The 20,946-nt window shown below is 34.9% G+C and overlaps 1 protein-coding gene across 1 annotated transcript in view; it reads right to left on the bottom strand.

The window, feature by feature from the left end:
- The window catches only part of FAT4 (FAT atypical cadherin 4), a 203,075-nt gene that overhangs the window by 14,086 nt on the left and 168,043 nt on the right, over window positions 1–20,946 (bottom strand). Inside the window, exons 10-12 of the mRNA XM_049885365.1 lie at window positions 11,477–11,581; window positions 6,317–6,624; window positions 357–442 (exon numbers count right to left, since the gene is read on the bottom strand). Of these exons, the coding sequence (XP_049741322.1) occupies window positions 357–442; window positions 6,317–6,624; window positions 11,477–11,581 (499 nt within the window). The remainder of the gene's footprint in view (window positions 1–356; window positions 443–6,316; window positions 6,625–11,476; window positions 11,582–20,946) is intronic.

The following is a 20,946-nucleotide window of genomic DNA, read 5'->3' on the forward strand; positions in this document are numbered from 1 at the left end:
AAAAATATCTGTTGAAAATTGTTACAAAAAGCTTTCAGAGGCTGTGTTTAAAAGAATCACCATCCTACCCTTCTTTCAGGAGCCAGGTCACATTCAACTACTTCATGAAGTTTTCAAAGAATACAGGGTGCAGTAAACTTTCCTTTCTCTGGTTTAATCCTTATCTTTGCCACTTCATTTCACACCATTTTTACATCATATGCTGTACTTTAATTATTAACTGTTTTGGTTTTCTAGTATGAAAATCCCCTTGGGGAAAATAAATTATTACGTAACACTTACATAATTATTTTAACTATATAATTTCCTTTTTAATTTCAAGTAATAGTAAAGATCACACTAATAATTTTACTTACCAGTCATCTGAAACTGCCACATTACTGACAGTGCAATACCCTGGTTCTTGGTTCTCAGAACAAGAGTCCACAGTTAAGGATGCTGCCTATAAAACAAGAGAAGGAAATGTTCACTGTGGGTCCTACTGTCACTATTATTCTTTTCAGGCAATACCACCCAGGGCTTATGCCTATGTGGTCATAATTTTGATAACACTTTGATTTAATGTATTATAGTATATGTACATTTAATACATAAAAATGATGTAATTATACAGTATCAAGATCTGAGCATGTATTTCTTAAAAAAAAAAAGAAAAAAGACAGTTGCCATCAAGTTGATTTCAACTCATGGCAACCCATGTGCGTCAGAGTAGAACTGTGCTCCAGATGGTTTTCAGTGGCAGATTTTTGGAAGTAGATTGACAGGACTTTCTTCTAAAGTGTCTCTGGGTGTACTTGAACCTCTTCGTTAGCCAAGGAGCCCTGGTGGCACAGTGGTTAACAGCTATGGCTGTTAACCATAAGGCTGGTAGTTCAAATCCATGAGCCACTCCTTGGAAACCCTATGGGGCAGTTCTACTTTGTCCTACTTTCTGTACACCCAGGGACTCTGTATTTCTCAAAGACATCTAAAATTAAAATTGTGATATCCTTACATGTAACAGGTGGGAGAGTGCTTGGAAAATGTTTTCCAGCCACCTTGTTTTATAGATGAAAATATTAAAATATCATTAACCTCCCTTAAAATATCACACAGTAGGTCTGAGACAGCTTCCTGGGGTTACAATTTTAAGAAACATGTTTATTCTACTATCCAGCTATTCTAAAAAATGAAGAGACATTTGATATCTGATTTTCAAATGTTTAGTTCCCATATTTCAACCTTATTCACAGAAGATTATGAAAGTAGAACATAAATACTGTTACAGCAACCTATCAAGGTTGTAGGGGCCTGGTGGCACAGTGGTTAAGAGCTTGGCCACTAATAACCAAAAGATCGGCAGTTGGGATCCACCAGCCACTCCCTGGAAACCCTATGGAGCAGTTCTACTCTGTCCTATAGGGTCACTGTAAGTTGGAATAGACTTGACAGCAACGGATTTCGGATGAAGGTTGTAATACTTGTATTAAAGATAAAGGTAGAGATAAAGTAAAAAAATTAGTTTTTTTTTTTGCATTTGTGAGTTATTATATATATATAACATATTACAGCATGTTTATGTATCACCAGAATGCATTATTACATATTGTGGAAACTCCCCAAATATTATTTGAACCACAACTAACAGTAGACATTTTTTCATCCTAAGGAAAGACAAAAACATTCTGCTTAGTAGGACATATGAATACTCCATTTAATCAATAATTAAAGTCATAAATTCATAGAAAAAAAAGGCCCAAAAATATGCTACTTTTCAGAGATCTACACTGGGCAACAGCCACAGAGGATGGCCAAGGTAGAGTTTAAGACCAAGGTTGTGGTATAGCCATAGTATTCTGTGCTCTGCAATGCTGTTAGGATGCCCTTCCTTTGTCCCCTAAACTTCAGTAAATGACAAAACTTTGTGTATACCAGGGGGATGATATCTGGAGTGTGGTATTTAAGAACGTGGCTGGTAAATCTCAAGGAGAGAAATAATCCAAAATGCAGAACCATAGAAGGATTTAGGTAGATGACGGATTCTACCTAAATGTAGACAAATGCCACAGAACAGGGCTACTCCAATGTTGTTATATTTATACAATCAAATTATGAGTACCATGCAGGTATTCAGTTATCAGAATGTTTATCATTTGAAATTAAGTTTAACCAGCGCAGCGCAAATGTAGGCAGCATAGCACAGGGGGGTTATGCAAGTTCACTTACTTACAAAGAGGATCATTTCCAGTTTTTGTGTCTTCCAGAATGGAAGACATTTCTGTCTTTCATTATGGCTAGAAATGATTCATTCCTTAATACCCCATTGTTTGTCAATATATTATATGGTTTTTCAGGATTTCTCATAGAAATATACACTTAGATGGGAGATTTGTAGAAGAATATCTTAAATACCTCACATTTCAGAAATAATCACTGGGATCAATTTATAGTTACTGAGCACCAAAATGTTACTTGGCAAAAATAATTTAAAATGATTCTATGAGCTAGTTATCATAAGCTCCATACAATAAACTCTAATTAGTTATGTAATTTTTTTCTTGCTATCTTCTCAATTATAATAAATACTAACATTTTTAAGAAACACACTTCCAATTCAATGCTTCATCCCAACCCTATTTAGTTAACCTTTTGAGAGGTATAGCTTTTTTTGCCCCAGTGATCTATAAAACTTGGTGACATTCAATTTCAAAGGCAGTATCAGGCTATCATGATATAACTTATAGTTTTTATGTATGCTATTTGATTTAAGTACAATTTCTTTTATTTCTGAAGCAAAATCTTAACCCATCCCTTTTAAAAAAAAATTAGTCAATATTAATATTTTAGTCAATCTTAATATTTAATACATATTTCTTACACTCTAAAAACTTGGTGAAGCAGCTCCATCAAAGGAAAAGATACCTGAGGAGATCTTTTATTGGAATAGTAAACATGCAATTTAATCTTTGTGATTAAATGCTCCTTCTTTTACTGTTGAATTTTTCTACCACTACCTCTGTAAATTGAGATGTTCCTATCCTGTCTTTGCAATGATTCAAAGCTGAAAAGTTAATGATTCTACCAGTTTCCAACAAAATCCTTTTGAACTGTAGAAAATGAAGATTCAAAATCCAGTAGGGACCTGATTTTGGAATGTTTTCCAAAATAAGGAGGCATTTTTCCTATGACAGAAGTACTAATGGCAAACTGTTCTTTTCCATATTTGATATTATCCAAAAATTGATGACTGTAACCACATTTGACAGATTGTAAGTTTGTTTTGTTTTGTTTCAATAGCCCTCCTTCTCCACTCTTCTTCTTGCTCCCAAGCCCTTGGGTGAAAAGCTCAACGTTCTTAAAGTTTAGAACAACCTTGGAGGTTGTCACATAAAACTTCCTATTCAATACAGGAGTCTCCTTGACAGCTTCTAAGCACTATGGTTATCTTACGTATGCTGGGAGAATTGGGGTGAGTACATACCTACTATCACCCATTAGAGTCACACTGCAGTAATAGGAAATAATTATGACTAATTTAAGCCTCCATCTACATATCCCAAGGAATCTTGGTGGCACAAAGCTTTAAGTGCTCGGCTGCTAACCAAAAGTTTGGCAATTTGAAACCACACAGAAGCACCTGGAAAGATAGGCCTGGAGATTTGCTTCCAAAAGGTTACAGACTTGAAAATCCTATGGAGCACCTGAAACCATGGGGTTGCCATGAGTGACAATCAATTTGTGGGCAACTAACAATAACCTTGATCCTGAGGAAGCACTACTTGGTCATATTTAATCATTATTCTTTCCCCTCTTTCAAAATTGGAACTAATGCTGAGTTTTAAAAAGTTGCTTAAATCATTTTTTTTAGTCATTTTTATTGAGCTTTAAGTGAACTTTTACAAATCAAGTCAGTCTGTCACACATAAGTTTATATACACCTTATTCCATACTCCCACTTACTCTACCCCTAATGAGTCAGCCCTTCCAGTCTCTCCTTTCGTGACAATTTTGCCAGTTTCTAACCCTCTCTACCCTCCCATCTCCCCTCCAGACAGGAGATGCCAACACAGTCTCAAGTGTCCACCTGATACAAGTAGCTCACTCTTCATCAGCATCTCTCTCCTACCCATTGTCCAGTCCCTTCCATGTCTGATGAGTTGTCTTCAGGAATGGTTCCTGTCCTGGGCCAACAGAAGGTTTGGAGACCATGACCGCCGGGATTCCTCTAGTCTCAGTCAGACCATTAAGTCTGGTCTTTTTATGAGAATTTGGGGTCTGCATCCCACTGATCTCCTGCTCCCTTAGGGGTTCTCTGTTGTGCTCCCTGTCAGGGCAGTCATCGGTTGTAGCCGGGCACCATCTAGTTCTTCTGGTCTCAGGATGATGTAAGTGTCTGGTTCATGTGGCCCTTCTGTCTCTTGGGCTCATAGTTATCGTGTGACCTTGGTGTTCTTCATTCTCCTTTGATCCAGGTGGGTTGAGACCAATTGATGCATCTTAGATGTCTGCTTGTTAGCAGATAAGACCCCAGACGCCACATTTCCAAGTGGGATGCAGAATGTTTTCATAATAGAGTTATTCTGCCAATTGACTTAGAAGTCCCCTTAAGCCATAGTCCCCAAATCCCCGCCCTTGCTCCGCTGACTTTGAAGCATTCAGGCTTAAATCATTTAAATGGTATATTACAGTAGAGAATAAAAATCATTGTATTTCATATTTTTCAAAACAAATTTAAATTTAAAAATTCCCAAAAGGAAACAGGGAATTTTGTCCTTTAATAAAAGACTGCCTGTTATCCACATTGGTCAGACAAAATTCAGTAATATAACATAGCTTTGATCTTATTCCTTTATGAAATTTCTAAATATAGAAGGCACAAAATTTTACCTTTAAAATGAATTATGAGTCAGAGAAAAAGAACTGATTATGGTAAAAGCATTTAAATGTCATGACTAAATTTTGCTTATATTTGGTCCAACAATGTGAATTATCCTCAAAGCTTAGTGGCAAAAATATTTGTCTCTTCAGACAAATGTATGCTTCACAGAACTATATAACTCACCATGTTTTTTTCTAGATTGACATTAACTTTAGAGATAAAATTATAGTCATTGTTATGCTAGGTTTCTCCGAGTAAGAAAGAATTATTTCTGAGCATTTATTTTGTTATTTGGACTAATATTTTCTTTTTAAAACAAGATTAAATATTTTAACCAATTCTATTTCTGTTTGGAAGATGCAGCATTAATCTTAAATGATAATTACGATTTTAAAAATTCTGTGTTAAAATAGAAATGTAGTTTAAGATGATTTTTCTTAGCATTTACTTGCTCAAGAATTCTTGATCGTTGTTGGGAATGGGGATAACTACAGAGAGATAGTTGGGAAGATAAATACATGAATAAAAATTTAGCAAGCCCTTTAATTCTATTACAGCTATGTCGAATGTTTTCAACTATTAACATAAGATATGATGCATGCCTCTCTTAAAAGTAAAAACGTTTGCTCAATAAACACAACTCCAAATAAATATGTACCATTGAGAGCAATAAGATAAAGTTCACTATAATATGGGAATCTTGAATATTATGGCATTGTAATTCTCAGTTTGCCAGGAAGACGGTAAAAACATAAAGCTTATTTCTAACACAGTCTCATGTCATGAACCTCATAGATGTCAGTTAAGTTTATAATGGAAAAGAGATTACTAAGAATAGTATTACATTGAGCTAAGTGTTAAGTACCATTTCTTTTGTCCATTAATTTTTCGTAGCAGAGTTTTTCCCCTTAGTTCTTAAATTGTTTCTTCAGTTAGAGCAGAAATACTTAGAAAAGTACCCATTTTAAATACAGTCCTGACATGACCTTCAAATACACAGGGAATATCAATGGAATTCTTACACATTAGGCTATTTTCTTTTTATTTTTTTTCCCTTTTATTGTTTTTGAGACAACAGCATAGTTGTCATGACCAAAAGAAAAATATTACCTATAAACCATCTGTAGTTTTAACAAGGAGTCTGAGTGGCATGAGTGAATTGCAATCAGCTGCTAACTTAAATTTTGGTAGTTTGAACCCACCCAGAAGCTCTGTGGAAGAAAGGCCTGGCAAACTGCTTCCTACTGTATAACACATGGGGTTTCCTTGAGTCAGGGGCCAACACAACAGCAGCCAACAACAACCACAAGAAAAACAACAATTTTTGCCAAATTTGGCAAAATAATGAATACACATAATGTAACTCTATTTGCATCCCAATTCATGCTTTACTTGAAAGGCTAAATGGCAGGATAAACAACAATGAGATGAGGTTTAATTTTGAATTAAATGCTTTACCATTCCTGCTCTCCGGGCAATTGCAGTGTGAAAATGTCCATCTGATACCTTCTTCATTGTGGTGAGTTTATATGTACCACTGCCTATATTATAGGAGAATCTTAGTCTCTCTTCAGCAATTTCAAGGGCTAAAAACTCAGCCCGGTCTCCTGTCTGGTTGTCATAGTTGTAAAGCAGTAAAGCATGACTTTTAATGGTTGCAAATTTAACATAAATATAGTTGTTATTGGGATCCAAGCTGGGAAACTCCATGTATGATAACTCCTCAAATCCATAGCTATTCAGCTCGCAGTGTTTTCCAAAGACACCTGTAGATGGGAAAATTGACAAATAAACAAATCAAAATCCAGGGACATTGTTCTAGATAACTTGGATTAAATTATTTTTTTTTAAAGTCACAATAATGAGTCATGATTTTAACAACTTTTTTTTTAATTTCCCAAAGAATACCATTGAAACTAAAATTGAAATAGGATGAAATGATTATCTTTCGTGAATATCACAGACATGACAAACTGATGTGACTGTTTTTCTTTAGTCAATTAGGGAACATTTCTATATATGTCCCATTTCCAGAAATTACAGACTTAACGGGAATGCAGTACTTCTGAATGGTTTTCTTTATTCAAAAATTCCAAAACCAGTTTGTCAATCTTTTTAGTTTTGATATGCTAGAATTTTCAACTGAGAACATTTCCTCACAATGTATAATCTTTAAAAACAGAATTTTTATTTTCATTGAGGGATACAAACTTTGCTGTGACTTTTAAAAAATCTGTGCCCATACTAATGGTATTTTCAACAGCCACAGACTTAGGGAAGGAAATCAGTGCTATGCGTTGGAATTAACTCGATGACAACAGGTTTTTTTTTTTTTTTTTTTTTAATCACTGCTTTTAAGGAAGAAAATGATTGTTTTAAGTTTTTATCTTTCTTGCTTTATACCCTCTGTGGCTATGATTTATGGCAGACTACTTAAAAAAATTGCTTTCTGTTTTTCTGAAATCCGGCATTTCCATTTGTTTGTGCTGGTTTCTTTTCAAATTTGAAAAATGAGTTTTATTGATGTTACAGTACTATGCCAAAATTCTTTTCCCACAAATATTAGTCGACTGTGTCAAATGATTGGAAAGTTAACCCAAGCCAATACATCGTGATTCTTATTAACTCGCGAAGGTTTCATTCCTTAATTTTGGCCGTACATCTCTTGTAAATGCATTATATTTAGAATCAGGGAATTGTTCAGCTAAAGGAACAAATGCCCTCATTTTCCAGAAAATTTACACTTGCCCAAGGTCACAGAACCAAGGGAGACAGAGCCAAAATATGACCCCAAATTTACTGATTGTCTAGTTGTCTTGACTACAACACAATTTATATCCAAATTTTCTTCAAAATGGTCTATAACCTTGACAAAAGCTTGTGTCATTTGTGTTTTCCTTTTAATCTGAACCTTACAGTGATCATCACAATGTCATGGCTGAGATATTGCTAACGAAAAATACATTCTTATTTTATGTCATTAAGATTAGTTTATTTTCCAAGGTTATAATTATGCTTAGGTGGCTTATGGAAAGAGACTAGGCATTATGTACATCTATTTCAAATCTTTAACTGAAGTTAAAGCAAAGGCAAAGGAATAATATATATTATATATATCATATATATTATAAAAATATAATTTATATTAATATATTTGTTTCATATTTGTATTTGTTTTGTAAAATTTACATATACAAAATTTATAAAATTGTTTTATTAAATTTATGTTTATCTATGATAAATAATGTATATTTTATACACTTATTATACATGTTCTATACATTGTTTATTTTTAAAAACTTTAACTGAAGTTAAAGGCAAGGCAAAGATAAAGTATACAGATGAAATAGAAGAATTTATACTATGTGTTCTCTCATATTTTTCCTGGTTAAAATTTAATTAACCTATGAAAATCTCTTTAAAGTGTTAAAAAGCAAAGATGTCACTTTAAATACTATGGTGCTCCTGACCCAAGCCATAGTGTTTTCCATCACCTTATATGCATGTGAAAGCTGGACAATGAATAAAGAAGACTGAAGAAGAATTGATGCTTTTGAATTACGGTATTGACAAAGAATATTGAATATACCATGAAATTCCAGAAGAGCGAACAAATCTGTCTTGGAAGAAGTGCAGCTGGAATGCTCATTAGAAGCAAGGATAGACTTTGTCTCATGTACTTTGCACATGTTATCAGGAGGGACCAGTCCTGGAGAAGGACATCGTGCTTGGTAAAGTAGAGGGTCGGTGAAAAAAAGGAAGACCCTTGATGAGATGGTTTAACACAGTGGCTGCAACAAAGGGCTCAAGCATAACAACGATTGTGAGGATGGCGCGGACCTGGCAGTGTTTCCTCTGGTGTACATAGATAGGGTCGCTATGAGTAGAAACCAACTGGATGGCACCTAACAACAACTAACAACATGAAATACACTTAAAATTTGAGTATCAGTATTTGTAAAAATTACACAGATACGGAAAAGATGTTTTATATTTTCATTAAATTGATACTGTATTCTCAACCTTGAAAATGTTTCTCGATGGATTTTTTTCTCCTAAGAGTTTTTATTATTGTTTCACCAAAAGGTAATTTTTCTTCTTTGAGAAATAATAATAAAATTTAAAGGGGATGTTAAAACCACCCTCTAAATAGAATGCTGTGAAATAAATCTACATAAAGTTCAAAGTAAATAAAGGAATAAGGGATACTGTTGACACATATATCTATTAACAATATGGAAGCACTTCTAACAAGTGATCATTATCCAGGCTGTCTTTATAAAATCTGAAGCACTTTACATTTTTTGTAAAGAATTAAAAAAAAAATCTTTTTTTAAAATCCAAGCAGCAAATCTTCCACTGATCAGAAGGTAAATAGTACCAAAGTTTTTTCAACTACAGAATTCTAGTTAAAATTTGTTTCATATAGGATGCATATGTCACTACCTACGGTATTTGTTGGGGGCATTCCTCTGCCATTTTATTTGCATGCTTCCCTCCCAGATTAGTTTGAGAAGGAAAATGTTTTTAATTCTGTCTCTGATCTCAAATTATGTACTGTCGTTTCAAGGTATTTTTGTTTCTTAAGTGATTATGTTGTTAACTAACAATGTCTAAGTATAAATTTTTTTTTTTTTTTGTCTTTGCCACTGGATGGAATAGGGAGAGAGATATGCAGTGCAAACTACATGTAATCTGCCTCTATTTTAATTCACACTGTTGTGCTATTTCACTTTTCCTCGGGATATCTGGCTGGGTAAGTGGAAGGCCCATTTCAACCCCCAAACACCTCCCCCAGTAGGCAATGACTGTAGTATCAGCTAAACTGCAGCAGCGATTTGCCCCTATTTGCTATCCTTTTTATTAAATGCCCATAATTTGTAACTGGAATGCAAAGGAATCCCTAAAAAATGTAAACACCTCTGTTGAGTCACTTGTAAATCCATTTTCCATCCCAACCCACTTATCTTTGATTCCAAAACACGTTAAGCCATGAAACCTGACTGCGGATATCTGTACACAGCAGCACCATTTAGGATCATAAGGAATCTTTGAAATAAAGGAGTTATAGGCCATCTAAATCTGTGGTTATTCTGAACTTGATCTACTTTTCGCTGCTTCATGGGTATCGTTGGTGAGAATCTCAAAATAATTTTTTAAAAGAGGGGTACCATGAAAGACATACTGGAGGGAAAATAAAATGTGTATTCCAGTCATTACCTCATCATGGGGTATTTTTTTTCATTTTGAGTTGACTTTTTGACCTTGGACAAGTCATTCAATTTCTGGGCTTCAGAACCATTGGTATAATGCATGACTTAAAATTAGGTTCCTTTATGTTCTGTTAGTCTTTATTATTCTATCAATTCTGTGCTTAATTCAAACAAATTAAAAAAAAAAAAACAGATGTAGTCAAGGAATTATTTGAAAATGGATAACACCTAGCAAATCTTATTAGTTACTATATATCTCAAATTCCTTTTAAGTTCTATTCTCTTCTACAAAATAAGCTTCACTTTGCAGGTCCATTTATCCTAGAAATATGCTCAAGGGAAGACTAGAAAGATATCCTTCTCTTCTCTTGCTTAAGGAGAGGGACAGGGCCTCTAACTACTTCAGGACATCTGGATATGGATATTATGCGGTGAAGCAAAGCAACCTTTAAGTAAATGGAATGATCACAAACTTACAAAACAAACCAAGTTAAAAATAAAAGCTTCAACCAAAGCTTCTCACAGTCCTTGGCTAGCTCAGTGTTGAGTAATATTTGGCTGAGACCTGGAAGGAATCTGTTAGCTCACTTGACTTAGGTCAATAGCTCAGTATGTATATGTGTGAAATATATGTGTATGAAAAAGTTCTTTTTAACAACTTTCTTCCTCAAATGAACATATAGGCCTGAATTTTGATTAGTTAAGCTATCTATCCTAGAAAGAGCCAGTCATAAAAACCACAGTGTCTTGAAACTAAATCCTTCTAATCGAAGTAGTTGAGTTAATGTAAAACAAAACAAAATCAAAAACAAAAACACACTTGCAACTGATAATTCTTAAAATTTTGAAATAAGGAGTGATACCTAAGGAGCCCTGGTAGTGCAATGGTTAAGTGCTTGGCTGCCAACTGATAGATTAGCTGTTCAAATCCACCAGCGGCTCTGAGGGAGAAAAGACCTGGTAATGGCAATCTGGTCCCGGAAAGATTTCAGCCTAGGAAACCATATGGGGTAGTTCTACTCTGTCACGTAAGGTCGCCAGGAGTCAGAGTTGACTCCACAGCACACAACACACACAAGCTAAATTGAAAAAAAAAAAAAAATTGAAGACATCCATAAATACATGAGTGGAAATGTCCTGGGGAGACTACATTCAATTCATTCAATTACCATGAGTTGATTATTTCTTTCTTTTTTTTTTTTTATAAGGAGCAAAGCAATATATTCAATGAGTTTTCCATAATTAACTTTAAAAATGTTAAACCCATAAGAATTTATATTACTAACACCTCCCACGTAAAACAATTAACATTTTCTTAATCACTAGTAGCCACAGGAAAACACAACTGTTAAACCGTTTGACAAATAAATTCATATTTTTACATCAACAACTAAACGATACTCACCAAATGGACAATGGCAATAGTAGGAGTCAACACCACTTTGGCAGGAACCACCATTAAAACAGGGGTTGCATTCACAGTAATTGACCGAAGATTCACACATTTTCCCTGAAAAGCATCGAATTCCTTAAAATTATAATTTACATATAAATATATTAACTCCATTGCTACATAACCATATGTACAAGTCTTTCCTGAGGGATCATATCTTGACATGAGGAAAATGGAATGGCATCTTTGAGATCAAAATCTTACTTAGTCTTCCTATTGTAACAATGTGCATAATGAACTTTATAATATAAAATAATTTATATAAACATCTTCAAATGAAAAACAGTGTACAGGGAAATGACAACTTGTGAGCATATTTAAATGTTTTCACTGAAATGTGTTCCTTCATCCTTCAGATCTTATAGATAGAAAGTTAAAACTTTTCAGTATTCTTTTCACTCTACAGATTTTCTTCCCACACTAATATCAATTTCAGTTAGTTCATTTGTCAAACTACGATCATTTCATTCTCAAGAAATACCTTTATCTCATACATATCTGTTGTGAAACACAATGATATGTAAAAAACACATCAAATATATTTTCAAATATTTATTAGAATTTATTCTGAACTACAGATTATGGACACTTTGTCTTTTCTTCAAATATTTAACTAGCACATTTTTTAGTTTACGAAGACTTCTCTCATATATCATCTTGTTAAATTCAATCAACCAATATTGACTGAGCGCCCAATATGTGCCAGACATGTGTTTGACCCACAGTGTCTACATTTTAGTAGGAAAGTTAACCCACACAACAGAAAATATTTACATTTCACAAATGAGGAATAAAAGGCCCTTGGAGGCTAATGTTTTGTTCAAAAAATTGTAAAACTATGGCACAGACTAATACAGGTCTTCTTCTCCCACATGCAAGTTCTATAAAGCTAAGACCGACTGGCAAATTTATGGTAAAGACTAGCCATATCTATGATGTTGTTGTGCCTTTGTTGGTTTAATTAGATATATATGTGCTTTAATATGTCAGTCTTTGCTAACTTTATTTTCTTATAGTAATTTAACGTATTTTTTTAAATTAGTCTCTAGAGTTCCAATTCTAAGAACCAGTGAGAAGTTACAGAGTTCCTTGTTTATTCCATTCATTGACAGGAGGATTTTAATTCTTCTGTAGAGTTTGTCTCTGTCAAGCTATTTTCTAACTCCCAGCATGAATAGCACTAACGCGTTTATTAATTAATTGTCTAATGAAAGCATGAAAGTTTTATATTCACAAACGCACAACTAAAGCTAATGTTGGATATGCATAATCCATTTCATCATAATAACTATGCTTAAAACACACATAACATTTTTGTTTAGTTTGGTTCTGTTACCGTGGCTTGACTACGTTGCCATAGTTGTTCTAGTTTGAAATTATAAGTGTGAGTCAGACCGCATGACACTGCTAACTAAACACTTCTGTACATAGTAGAGTTATAAACATCATGGTCTTTCCTTTGCAAATAAAATTGGGAACCTCCTTACAAGGCAAAATACTGAGCTAACAATTTCAGAATTCTTTTTATCTTAAGGAGAAAAATGAAAATAAACAAGTTACCAATCTAGAGTCATAGGAATTGGGTAGCAGCCCTGGTGGTGCAGTGGTTAGGAGCTCAACTGCTAACCAAAACAGTCGGCATGTTTGAATCACCAGCCACTCCTTGGAAACCCTATGGGACAGTTCTACTCTGTCCTTTAGGGTTACTGAGTAAGAATTGACTCGACAGCAATGGGGTTTTATGTTACATTCGAGTACTTATCATGACAATGCTAAGTCTGTGCAAAATATCACACCAGAGAAATGCTGAGTAACAGAAGACAATTTCCTTTCTCTGGTGATATCCAGTTGAATTTGTGACAAACAATTTGAGACAAGTGGAAATTTTGTTTTCTTAATACCACACCAGCAATTGCCCAATAACTCAGCTGCTATATGCGGGAGACAGACTGAGTCATCTGTTCCCATCAAGTTCACAGGTTAGAAGGCAGACAGATGACTCGGTCTGTCACACAAGGTTGCTATGATTTGAAATCCACTTGACGGCACCTAACAACATTGGCAATGACTTTGGTCATTTCTTTGCCATCAAAAATTCCTTGCAGTTTTTCCCCTGTAAGAGCAGACATAATTTTCACATGTTATTGGACTAAATAAGGTCTCACTTTCTTTTTTTTTTTTTTCCCCTGTTTTTTATTCTTTTTATTTTAGAGCTACGTTAAAAGTAGCATGCATTAAATACTTGGATTAATATACTTTATAGATATGGTCAACATAATCTTGTATTATGAAAACATGTTAGTGGGCTAACAACCAACTTCACTTCTTGAAGACTGGAAATGGGGAAATGGGGAAATGGGGAACAAAGGATAAGAATTTAGAGGGGCATGTATACTTCCTTAAATATTGCATTATATGTGATCATCAAGAAAAAGATATGTGAGCATGTTGTTGCTGTGGTTAGGTGCCGACAAGTTGGTTTCGACTCAGAGCGACCTTATGAATAACATCCACTGCCTGATCCTGCACCATCCTCACAAATGTTGTTAGCTATAAAAACCCAAATCATTGATCCTATGATGTGCACCTATGTCCTTCTTTACAATCTTGTTTGGAAAAGACTACCTTTCTGAATCTTAGTTTAAACAACAACAGAGATTTAGGTCGTTTTTCTAATTTTTTTAGAACAGTTTTCTATCCCATACAACATGAGATTTTAACACAAACATAAGTTTAATTCAATTATAAACTATAAGATATTGCAGATAATCCAAAAGGAAGGTGACAATAGCTCTTCAGGAAAATAAGATTCACCCATGTATTGAACCATACAGTGACTAAAGAAACAACAGAAGTTGACAACTAAGAAAACATTAATTCTGACAATGAAGTTCTTTAAAAAGTTAAAATAAAATATTAAAGAGAATCTGATGTTTTGAGAATACCACAATAGAATTAGGCACTGGTAAGAGAAAAACAAACGCAACCTTTCATTTAATATTTTAATTTAAAACAGACTGTTTTCTTATTTTTCTTTAGTAGGTAATTATCAAGAATGTTTTAAACGTTTTTCCTAGGGGTGAAATAAAGGAATTTACCGTTCAGTTTGAAAAAAATGAAAATCTTATTTGTTGGTGTTAAAGCATGGAAATTATTTACCATTCAAAAATGTAACTCCATTTAACTGAGCAAAAATAAGTGATTTCTATGAGGAAGCCATACTATAAATTTAGATTCAAATACACAGTCTGAAAATTAAATTATTTTGCAATTTAAATTATTTTTAAAGGACTTTTTTCTTTTGAGTGAGTGAAGGATTTCATAATTTTACTTAGAGTGAAAAGAAAGGCTTTAAATTCGTATTTCTCGGGTTTGGAAAGTTAATGCTCTATGTATGACCCAATTAGAACTCAACAACAAATTCTGTTATTGTTCTGCACAGGTCTATCTGCTCAGATCCCAGTGTTAATGGCCTAGTGATTATCAGAGAATACAGCAGTTTGAATTACTCTTATATGCTCCCAGTAAAATAATCTGATGTGTCAAAGCACTGTGAAACAAAATCTTGGATCATTAACTTAATTAATGCTGCAAGTCAATTGACAATACTTGTCAGTGCCTCACCGGAGGCTCAGAAGTATACTGATAGGGCTTGCACAAAGAAAGGCATCCAGGCCCTTTGAAAACTAGGAGGCTTTTTTCATTAACATATGTTAACTGTCATAGCAGCTCTTTAGAAGAATGAGCTGATCTCATTGCTTTGACATCCATCAATTAATTGTGTTGACATACACTATCACAGCTAGAAGGAGATGTGCTTCAGGAAGTGTAAATTCTTAGCATATCAAGAATGTGAATTGCTCAAGATGAAAATGAATGCATAATAGGAGGCTGTGGTATCCGTAGATTTTGCAAGTCTACAGTTTAAATTTACAGGAGAAATTTAGCTGTTATCTTCATGCTCAAGGGCAGAATATGTGAGGAAAAAATGTTGAATGCAAATTCAATGTATTGTGATTGTCTATGTTGTTGATGTTTTCAAGGCAATCCAGTTGCCACCGACTCAGTTCCAACTTATGAATACCCCATGTGTTTCAGAGTAGAACTGGTTCCACATGGTTTTTAATGGTTACGACCTTTCAGAAGGACATCACCAGGCTTTTCTTCCGAGGCATCTCTGTGTGGATTAGAACCACCCGTCTTTTGGTTAGTAGTCAAGTGGTTAACCATTTTTGTCATCCAGGGATAGTGAGGATTCCGTTGGGTGGTATAAGAAGTTAACATGCTTGGCTCTTAACTAAAAGGTTGACAGTTCAAGTCCACCTAGAGGGACCTCAGAAGAAAGGGTCAATCTACTTCCAAAAGGTCATAGCCTTTGGGAACTCTATAGAACACCATTCTAGTTTGAAACCCATGGTGTCACTGTGAGTCAGAGTCAATTCAACAACTGGACATACAGAGGCGACCTCAAGCTTCAGTTGTACTAACAGTACATTTTAATGTTAGGTAATGTGGAACAGAGCTACATTTATTCTCACCTGTTAAAACTGGGCTATCCCATGGTACAATATGATGGATATGATGATTTCTGATAACCATTAGTTGATTTAACTTTCAACTTAATATCTTAGTTATTATATATATGCTAAGAACTTGCAAGTATTAATTCTCCATCTCTTGTATTTATACAATGAACAGAAAATATGTGCATGTATAAATAATACTTACATGCTATTAATTCTGAATATTTATGCTAATAAATTTTTCTTTTTTTTTTTGTCTTTTAGCAGAAACTAGCTATTGTCTGGGCTTTATGTAAATGTTTCGCATTACTAGAAATGGTGCTCCAAAGATAATGCATCTAAATATCCTTCTCAAATAGTAATCTTACATAAATATTACATAAAACAAAAGCAAAAATATAATTTCTAAGGGTTGCCTGTAAGAAAAGTAAAAAACCCGTTGTCGTCCAGTCAATTTTGACTCATAGCGACCCTGAAAGGCAGTGTAGAACTGCCCCATAAAAAAAAAAAGCCCCATAGAGTTTCCAAAAATGGCTGGTGGATTCGAACTTTGACTTTTTGGTTAGCAGCCGAGCTCTTAACCACTGTGCCACCAAGGCCCCAAAAAAGCAAAAGGGAAAAAAACAAAAAAACTGTTTTACCTTTGTGTTTTAAAACCTGTACAGTTACAGACTGTTTTACCTTTGTGTTTTAAAACCTGTACAGTTACAGACTCACTGTGACCACTAATGACTCTGTAAAATGAGATGACATTCACAGTAAACTGAGGAATATATGCTTGTTGTCTGCAGGGCTAAGAAGCCTTTCAGCCACTAGAAAACTAAGTTGTCAATACCTTAATAAAGTAATGTACCATCAAACGTAAACTGGTAAATTTCACTATTTGAAATAAACTCTAAAGAAGCATTGAGCCTTTTATCCTTCCTTCCATGAGCCATTCTTCTCTATTGGAAAGATTCATTTAATATTTATTCACTAAATTTAGTTTATATTCTATGGTTTCCTGGTCACACGATCATTTACAACGTTAACATATGATTGTTGTGATTTTAAAAGAAGTACTCGAGGCTACTCCTCCCTTCTTTAAAAAATCTATGTGGGCCAAGCTTCTCAGTAACATTACTATGCACAGACTGTACATAAGTTTATATGTCTGGAAAAAAATCCTGTTTACTGTCAAATGATGCAAAGTGATGAATGAGCAAATCTCATCCTTCCTTGAAATATCAGGACAAAGGAAAACGTCTCCATATGGTAATAAGCCCCTGTCATTACTCCAAATACCACATCTAAAACACAACCAGATGTGTAAAAGTGAAAGGACAGTCTAAGGGAGTTACGAACTAATTGTAAGAGATTCAGATTTAGAAAGAAGCTCTATCTGCATGTTGAGTTTTCTAACACCATACACATCTGGGGGATTTCAGGCCACCGATGTGCTGTAAAGAGTAAATATCTAAGATCAGGAAGGCAAATGTTGACGTGGTTCTTGACTGTAATGAACCAAAAAACCAAAACAAACCCATTGCCATCAAGTCAATTCTGACTCATAGTGACCCTATAGGACATCATATGCATGCATCATATGCATGTGAAAGCTGGACAATGAAAAGGGAGACCAAAGAAGAATTGATGCCTTTGAATTGGGGTGTTGGCGAAGAATATTGAATATACCATGGACTGCCAGAAGAACGAACAAATCCGTCTTGGAAGATGTACAACCAGAATGCTCCTTAGAGGCAAGGATGGAGAGACTGCGTCTTACATACTTTGGACATGTTGTCAGGAAGCATCAGTTCCTGGAGAAGAACTTCATGCTTGACAGAGTACAGGGTCAGCAGAAAAGAGGAAGACCCTCAACGAGGTGGATTGACACAGTGGCTGCAACAATGGGCTCAAGCATAACAACGACTGTAAGATGGCGCAGGACCAGCAGTGTTTCGTTCTGTGGTACATAGGGTTGCTATGAGTTGGAACTGACTCAATGGCACCTAACAACAACAGAACCGCCCTGTAGGGTTTCCAAGGAGTGGCTGGTGGATTCAAACTGCCGACCTTTTGGTTAGCAGCTGAACTCCTAACCACTGCACCACCAGGGCTCCTTAACTGTAATAGTGCTTTCTAATTAGTGTTTCAGAGTCCTGGTGGCACAGTGGCTAAGCGCTGGGCAATTCAAATCCACCAGCTGCTCGCTGGAAACCTTATGGGGCAGCTCTATTCTGTCCTATAGGGTTGCTATGAGTTGGAATTGACTCAGTGGCAATGGATTTGGTTATGTTGTTGTGTTGTTAGTAGTCTATTAAATACAAGAAATTTTCTTTTAGTATTGGGAAAGAAATATTGGTCTTGTAGTTATTAGGCTATTTTCCTCCAGGATTTCCTGGGCTTCTGTGGCATGAATAATATGAAAAACAGTTTTGATTTACTGAGGCATATTGATAACTGATATAAATTCTGGTCATCTTATTTAACATATAAAAATTAATGTTTACATGTCCTGTACCATAATAAAGTCTACTCATTTTACAGCTCCAATTTGTAATGCCACAGACTTTGAAGACAACTGATATAATGTAGGTTAAAGTCCACAAAATTTAAAAATACAGGTGATTTCAAATAATTCTTGTGGTCTAATAAAGATCTAAGAATAGGTACACTCCTTAAAGAAACCAGGCTTCACTACAACACTAGTATTTAATAAATTTAACAGAAGTAAAATCTAGCTAGTATTAGTGTTTTTTGAAATTAATTCTATAATATTTGTGTGTATGTGTGTTTATGTATTAATTTTCTCTTTTGGCTTATGAGGTTTGTATTCGCTGTCTAAAATGTTTTGCTTTATTAGTTCTGTCTTCCTGAGTCAGGGTACCCAGCAGAGGCTAGCTGGAAAGAAGTAACTCAGATGATCCTTCAGGAACTACCTTACAAAGAACGTTAAAGGGATATAGACATCTGAAAAATACATCCCTAATATACTGTACAAACAGTCTGTCACCTTGTCTTTTGTTTTACTGTTCCTTATAATTGTCAAAAAAATTCTTAGAAGATATCAACGACTTGATAACGTTAGTCATAATACTCTATTACAATACAAACTGAAGTTATATTAAGACAGAAGCTCTGAAGTAAAGTTTATAGCAAAAGCCCAGTTAGATCACTTTTTGTGGCATAGTCTGAGACAAGTTATTTAGTCTCACTTAATCCCTCTAGGAGCCCTGATGGTGCAGCAGTTAACCACTTGGCTGCCAATGGAAAGGTTGACTGTTTGAACCCACCAGCTGCTCCAGGGGAGAAAGATGTGTCAGTCTGCTTCTGTAAAGATTACAGCCTTGGAAACCCTATGGAGCAGTTCTACTTTGTGCTCTAGTGTAGCTATGAATTGGAATTGACTCAATGGCAAAGGGTTTTTAATCCCTCTAAGACACAATTTCCTTGTAATTAAAATGGGAATATCACTACTATCCACCTCACAGAGCTGTGAAAAGAATTAAATGAAATAATGTCTATAATGCAAGAGGCCTTAAGCAGTGCTTTAAGTATGCACATGATAAATATTACTATTATGTCTGAAAACCTGTAGGGCATTCCTAAAAATATTGACTACCACATTTAGAAAAAGAATGCAAGGTACATTTAAATAAACTAAACAAAGAAACAAACTAGAGAGAAGTCATATGAATAAGGCTAATCCTATACCCAACCATGAAGTAAGCAACCTCTGTGTCACGATGTGGTAACTTCCCTCATTCCCCTGTACTTTCCCTGTTCACTGTCGACTACCAAATTCATTCCTATTTTCTTCATTCCAGAACTAAGTTTAACTTCATTCTAGGTGTGAATGATTGTGTTATACTAAAATAGGACAGAGAAATAACTTTTATTGTTGAATACCCAGCAGAGATAACACCCAGGGTAGGGAGTTGAGAAAGAGTAAAAAAGGAAGGTTATCTAGAAATCCTGAACTTGTAACAACTGCTTTCGGGGGGAGGGGGGGAGTTGCCGTGGAACCCGTTCTGACTCATAAGGACCCTAGAGGACAGGGCAGAACTGCCCCGTAGGGTTTCAAAGCAGTGGCTGGTGGATTCAAACTGCCGACCTTTTGGTTAGCAGCCAAACCACTGAACCACCAGGGCCTCACAGGACTATAAATATTCATGAACCTAAGGGCACAACTCTGAAAAGACTCATGGTTATCTTGGCTTCTCATCTTTTTAAAAGTTTCATGGTACAAATCTATGCTAACATTACAATTATTAATACTACTAATTAGAGTTGCAACTTACTGAATGTTGAACACAGTGAAGCTAAGAAAGTATATCATTCCCATTTTACACATGGGGAAATTGAGAGTCAGAAAGGTTAGGTGACTTCCCAAAAGCTAGAACTAAATCAAATACTGCCAAATGCCTTATTCTCTCCCTTATACCATGTTCACTGCCTCTTTCCCTCATTTACATTTCAAGGATATTACTTTCCTAGAAAGCAAAGCCTGTATGCTGTGCTTCAGCTTAGTCAAACTTGCTTTATATCTGCATCAAGCCATTCAATTTTCCAAATATAAAACCATGCATATACACATGATAGGAGCCATTTCAAATAAATGATAAACAAATGTACTAGTTTAAAAAAAATCTTTTAAAACATAATTCTACAAAAAAACACAAAAAATTTCTATTTTGGTTTTAGCTATTTCACTAGAATTTAAATTTTGCTTATAAACATTACAGAGCATCCCAATGTAATATATAGGTAATGTAAAATTATATAGCATCCAAATTATTGGACAGAATTTTGCCCTCTTCAAAATTATCAGGAGTACACCATGTATTCACATCTGAAGAAGCAGCAACCAGTGATTAAAAAGTAGATAGATAAATAGGTGGATAGATAGGTAGGGAG

The sequence above is a fragment of the Elephas maximus genome, chromosome 5, assembly GCF_024166365.1.
Source record: "Elephas maximus indicus isolate mEleMax1 chromosome 5, mEleMax1 primary haplotype, whole genome shotgun sequence".
Lineage (NCBI taxonomy): Eukaryota > Metazoa > Chordata > Mammalia > Proboscidea > Elephantidae > Elephas > Elephas maximus.